Source organism: Physeter macrocephalus, unplaced genomic scaffold (genome assembly GCF_002837175.3).
Source record: "Physeter macrocephalus isolate SW-GA unplaced genomic scaffold, ASM283717v5 random_677, whole genome shotgun sequence".
Lineage (NCBI taxonomy): Eukaryota > Metazoa > Chordata > Mammalia > Artiodactyla > Physeteridae > Physeter > Physeter macrocephalus.
This window is the reverse complement of record NW_021145980.1, coordinates 5,971-11,862: the sequence shown is the minus strand read 5'-3', so window position 1 is coordinate 11,862 and position 5,892 is coordinate 5,971. Positions and strand designations below refer to the sequence as shown.

General features: G+C 47.9%; 1 protein-coding gene across 5 annotated transcripts in view; it reads right to left on the bottom strand.

Moving 5' to 3' along the window:
- The window catches only part of LOC102993772 (BCAR3 adaptor protein, NSP family member), a 42,967-nt gene extending 37,751 nt beyond the window's left edge, over positions 1–5,216 (bottom strand). Inside the window, exons 1-2 of one of the 5 annotated variants that reach the window (XM_055083249.1) lie at positions 4,757–5,216; positions 4,285–4,323 (exon numbers count right to left, since the gene is read on the bottom strand). In XM_055083249.1, the coding sequence (XP_054939224.1) occupies positions 4,285–4,323; positions 4,757–4,840 (123 nt within the window). In that variant the 5' untranslated portion in view covers positions 4,841–5,216. Of the gene's footprint in view, positions 1–1,383; positions 1,405–4,131; positions 4,252–4,284; positions 4,324–4,756 lie in introns of those variants that run through there. The other 4 variants (XM_028486121.2, XM_028486122.2, XM_055083250.1 and 1 more) reach the window with 4 other exon arrangements.
- Positions 5,217–5,892: the final 676 nt, after the last annotated feature.

Here is a 5,892-nt window from a genome sequence, read left to right as displayed (position 1 = left end):
CGTCCGGAGCCTGTGCTCCGCAACGGGAGAGGCCACAACAGTGAGAGGCCCGCGTACCGCAAAAAAAAAAAAAAAAAAAGCACACACGTATTAGAGTGGACACTGGGGAGAGTTCTCCATACAAACTAAAAGACTGATCATAGCTCTTTCATAAGAGAGAAAAATAGGCCATGACATTCTCGTGGCCAGAGCCAGATTCCAATAGTAGCTCCCGGGGCTATGGACATGCACTGAAAATCCAGATGAGGACAGAGATGCTGCAGTGATGTCCAACCCCAGGAGGCACTCCTCTCCTCCTCTCCCCCACCGGGAGAGCCTGAGTCTCCTCTGCTGCCCTGGGGTCGTCCAAAATGTGCATCAGGTAAAAGGCCTCAGCTCTGTCTCTGAAGGCATCTTTAAACCCAGCGACAGAGGTCAGGGTCCTCCGCGTACTGCTGCCCTCTCACACGTGGGTGCGTGACGACCGTTGTGGCGCACACACCCCGACGACTCCCCAGCATCCTTTCCAGTGTTTGGCACAGCTCCATCTCTCTGCGGTCCTGGAGGTGCTGACCCGCTAACAGCATTTTCCCAGGATCCCGGTCTCGTTTCTGCTTCCCACCCATGTCTCTCCAACAAAAACAAGGTCTCGGCCAGGATCCAAGCTCCGGGGTCGGTGGTGAAGGGGATCCAGCCCCTGTCAGGCACGTCCTTCCCCTGATGCTGAAACCAGATCCCTGTGGCCCCCAGATGCCAATGGAATGCATTTAGGTTTCTTTTAAAAAGCTGTGCTAGGCCTTTTTTTTTTTTTTTTGGAGAACAGGAGAAATAAGTGAGCAACTACTAACTGCCACAAGCAGGGGCTGAGTCACTTCGAAAGACATTTCCCCAGTGGCTTTTTTCACCTTGCGCAGCTTGTGCTGGCGATGCATCAGCGCCATGACAAAGGCAACTTAAGCCACTGTCAACACCAGGGTGTATCACCAGTAACCAAGCTGTCACAACAGCAGACAGACCAAGGGGTGGGCCACAGGGAAAATGAGCAGGACTTTCACTCTATTACATGACACTCCAACACAGAAAGGTGGTTTCCAATGAAAACAAGTTCTGAGGACCCAACCCTCCAGGGGTGGGCAGATGAGACACCTCAGGCTATAATGTGCATTCAGAGAGGCTCCAAATACTTTTTCCAGGGGCAAGGGAAATGATTTGAAGCAAAACAAAACACAACAATAGCAACCGCAAGATATAAGCTCTTCCCACTATAGGGTACTTTGTGGCTGCAAAGACAGTCACACCTCTGTACGAGAATGTATATGCTTAAAATCCACTGCCTTCTAACAACGACTTCTCGTTGACAAGACCAGTGCCGCTGGACTTAGTGACTGGTTAGCCAAGACTTACTGATTCATTTATCCACCAACTCCCTACTCCAACCTCCTTGTTGGTGTTCTTTCAGAAAGGTGGCTCTTCTGTACTTGCAAGGTAACTCCAGTCTCTTTGGTTCCCCTGAAGTTTCCTGACACAATCACACCCACCCTCAGCAGGAGTAGCCACTGATAAGGCAGCAAGTTTCAGCTCCGGTTCCCCTGCCCACACGCAAGGAGAATCAGGGACTCGAGGGGCCAGAGAAGTGGGAGTTTGTCCCCATGGCCAGTTCCAGAAATGGGATCTATTGTGCTTCTCCTAAATTCCTTCTGCAGTTCTCTAGGAACCGGAAGGTTGTCCTGCCACTGCTGCAGGAAGGCGACCTAGTCTATGAAAACCAGTTCTGCGTCCTCCCTGAAGTCTTTCCTGAAAGCTGAGGTTCGCACTATGCTTTCCCAACTGAATTGTTAACTGAAGTATTAGTAGGGACAAAATCATCTTGTCAATGTTCACTGGTCTTACTATGGTATCGGAGAAAGGACACTTGGCTTGAGGCCACAAAATCTGATTTCCACTCCTGGTTCCCCACTAAATGATTCTGGAGCAGGGAGCTTCTCTGAGCCTCGGCTTCTCCTCTGTGGAAAGGGGTAAACTACTGTCCTGCCTGATTCAGCTTGTCTTGAGACCCCAGGGAGACAACTTGTGAAGGAACCTCAGACATTGGAAAGCCTTTTGCAAATGTAATGAAATGACACTATGGACTAATGGTCTTGTGGGAAGTCCTTCAAAGGCAGGAACCTGCCTCAGCTGTCATTAAATCACTCCCCCACCTAAAAAAGTTCTTACACATGGAAAGGCTACGACATTCGCCATTCGGGGATTTTCAAACTTGAATGTGCTCCACTAATGTCGTGGATCTGGAATGTCTTCATGACGGGCTCTTTTCCACTGGGTGTAAGCAAAACGTCCTTTACTTTTCTTACTCGAGATCCAGAGGTCTTTTGTGAAATGAGTGCCTTGTGTGAACCCTTCTGGGAAGTTAAAGTCATGACCCTTGACATGGCCTCAACTCGTGAGGACCAAAAATGACTGCATATCCTTGACCTCCTCTCCATTCTTGGCCTCCCAATTAATTCTTTTCCAGGGCCTTTGTATTCAAGTCTACACAAGGCCCCTAAACACATACTAAATTCTGCAGAATCTCTGCAAATGAGATCTTATTCCTTGAAAGCGCCTGTGTGATTGGTCCCCTATGTAATGAAGGAGCTTTTATATTTTTAGTTTTCTTCCCATACAACAAACACTATTAATAACATTGTACTTTCTCCAGAGATGATATGGATTAGACCAAATGGAAAGTTACCATGGCTACCACGGTGTTATTTTTGGTATGAGAAATTCATGCCAAGGGAAGTAGCATCCATGGTCAAGAATTGGAGCTTTATTTCCGCTTTGCTATCAGGCAATCGATCCAAATTTAATTTTGAAACTCTAATTGCAACGGAAACTAACTATGAGCAGCAAGACCTGAAACCCCTAATTAAAGTGGGAGTCAATAAAGTGATGCAGCATTATCACTGGGGCAACACTGGCACGATGAGGGATTTGAGCACAGGTACAAAAGTTTTCTTTCCCAGGTAACTATCTAAGCAAAACAAGACAGGGAAACACATCCCAAGAGTCAGAGGGAAAGCCTGAGCTGGGCTGGAAGGCTTCAGGTTCTGGTGAGTGAGCAGGTCAGGTCCTCTCTCTGTGCTCTAAAGACGTAACATACTAGGGTGGGATAGGAAGCCCAGGTGGGAAGGAGGGTGTTTCCACCGACAGTCAGCCACAAAGAGTGGCCGTGGTGGGGAGGCTGAAGGATGGTTAGTTCAGGCCAACCCCGTGTATTACTGTGGCCTTTCTGTGCAGGCCCTGAAGAAAATAACTGTAGAGGCGCAGCGGTCTCCAAATAGAATCTCATCACTCAGACCCAGATATTTATGGGCTGTTTCCTCAGATACCAAATGGTGAGCTGCTCTTTTCTGAATTAGCAGAAGTTGGCTTATGGGAGGACTTCTATTAGAGTGTAAATCTACTGCCAGTCCCTCCAGTGCATGATTCCCTTCGGGACCTCCCCGTCTATCTCCGACAGCTTTAAAATACTGTTAATGGCATGACTTCATCTGCCCCACTCTACAACGATCCATATTTAGGCCAGAAACCACATGGTCCTCACATCACCCCACTGGACTCTAGGATAGAAAGGGGCTCTTAAATCAGGGAGGAAACACTTTTAACCTATGATTACTCACTCTCCTCCAAATTCCTTGACAAAGAGACAAAAATGAACTTGGCTGAATGGTTAGAAAGCTATTCTGAACACTCCGAAAGGGCAGTAAAATTAGAAGAAGCCTCTCCTCTTCACATTCACTGTCTATTTTTCTACAAAAGGCTCTTTCTCCCTGTAACAGGATTTCCTATGAAATTTTCCTGTTGTAGCTTTTTCAATGGCACCGAATTAAGTCAGTCCCTTAGGAGAGGGAGCTCTGCTGTCAGGGTGGGAAGAATTCCTTGAGAGCTTTCTGATTCCTATTTCCCATGAATAAATGAGGTCCTTAGTCATGCTGGGGCCAACGGGATTTTTCCAAGGCAGACAAGCCCCCAGATCAGTGACAGCCTATACTAAATGGAATTCTTAGTTGTTGTCACAGGTGGGCAACAGAACAGAGGCTTCATCTTGAATTAGTCAGATGAGGTTCTTTGAATATTTTCATCAAAATAAATAGTGTATTGACATATTACCTTTGGTATTGATGTCTTGTAACAAAGGTTAAGAATGGGAGCATTCTTTAAATTAAGAAAAAAAGACAGTTCTGAATACGGAAACGTTTTGGAATGTGACTGCAATTTGAAAGGAGATATTTGGTGGTTTTTGTACTTATATATGTTACTGACATAATGGAGCAGCAGGGTAAGTGGAGAGAGGGCCTCAGCCTTCATTACAAACAAGGGAAGAGAGAGAGAGACAGAGAGAGACAGAGAGAGAGAGAGAGAGAGAGGGGGAGAGAGGGAGAGAGGGAGAGAGGGAGAGAGGGAGAGAGGGAGAGAGGGAGAGAGGGAGAGAGGGAGAGAGGGAGAGAGGGAGAGAGGGAGAGAAAAGAAAAATAGTATTGAGCTACCTTGGTATAAAATTTCAGCCCAAGGAAACCAAGTCTCTTGAAAAACAGAGCTTCATCCTAAAGCACAGACAAGGAGCTCCCTTCTGTGTGGCCCGATTCTGCTTCCAGAGGAGACACACCACTAGGGGCTTATGAAGATCCATAAGTCAAAGTCAGCACCTCTGTTTTTACAGCCAGCGGGCTGCAAACTTTTCTAGTGCTTTCAAGGCCCCCCAAAGAATTTTAGATGTACCTTATCTCACACCTACCTTTACTCCAAGGAAAGACTTGCGGTGATAGAAGCAGCACAGAGCAGCCGAGAGGGCGTGGAAAGCATTGCATTCCTTAGGCATCTTTCAGGCTTCAGTCCCTGGACCACACACTTTCTTTAGAGTTAAAGGAGAGGGGGCCTGAGGCGTGAGAGGTCCCGTCCCGCTGCAGCAGCTGTGCTGCTCCAGCCCGCCGGCCGCAGGGGAGTGAGTGGCTCCTTCTCCCCGGCCAGGCTGGGACTTTCCCTCTCCGCTGAAGCCAATACGATCCACTCGCTCAATTCTGGCAGGCGGGTGTCCAGCCTGCCATGCACACAGTGCCAGAAATCCTCATGTGACCAGACTCACTTTCTGATGAAATTCTAACCTCTTTTAGAAGAGGCTTTGGGCTTTAGCTGTCCCCTCAATTTAGAGACCCAGAAGAAATCATTATCCCCCCAGGCAACCTTTCCTCCCCAGGGCTGAAGTCACCAGGCAATCTGCTCCTAGAGGCTTTGCCTGTTTGCTTGTCACCCCAGCACCTAGGAGTTCAAGAAGCACACATCACACCACCTTGTGATGAGACAGAGGCTCCTTTGAGAAAAGGACCCAAAGGCGAACTGGGTGTGACTTTCCCCTAGGAGCAATCCTAGAAGTCCCGAGAAACCTGGGCAGGATCTCCATCCCACTCTCTCAGCCACCCCCAGAACTGTTTATTTTTAATTAGGATGCTCCTGGCAGCCAGTTTGCAGCTGATAACGTTGGCATAGCCATCACTATTGGCAAAGCACTGTTGCCTTTAGGTGTTTAATTAGCAAGTCTGTCAGCTAACACCCTGAGCAGCCTGTGACCTCCCCACCTGGCTGTGCAGCCTGTTGGGAGGATGAGGGACAGGCTACGTACCCTCTTTTGATCCAACTGTTTGTCCCACTCTCCTCCTTCACTTTAAAAGCTTCACTGTGATTGCCCATCCTGCCTAACCCAGATCCAGCGCACGAACCTCCTGTCCAACACCGCCAAGCGATTCTCCAACGCTAAGAGGCCTTTACCCCTACCAAGAGCCTCCCGACACCTTAGGGGAAAGGAATTGATTTTCTTCTTTCATTCCAGTCAGAGTGGATTCTCAACAATTCTGTTTTTTTTATTTTTTTTTATTT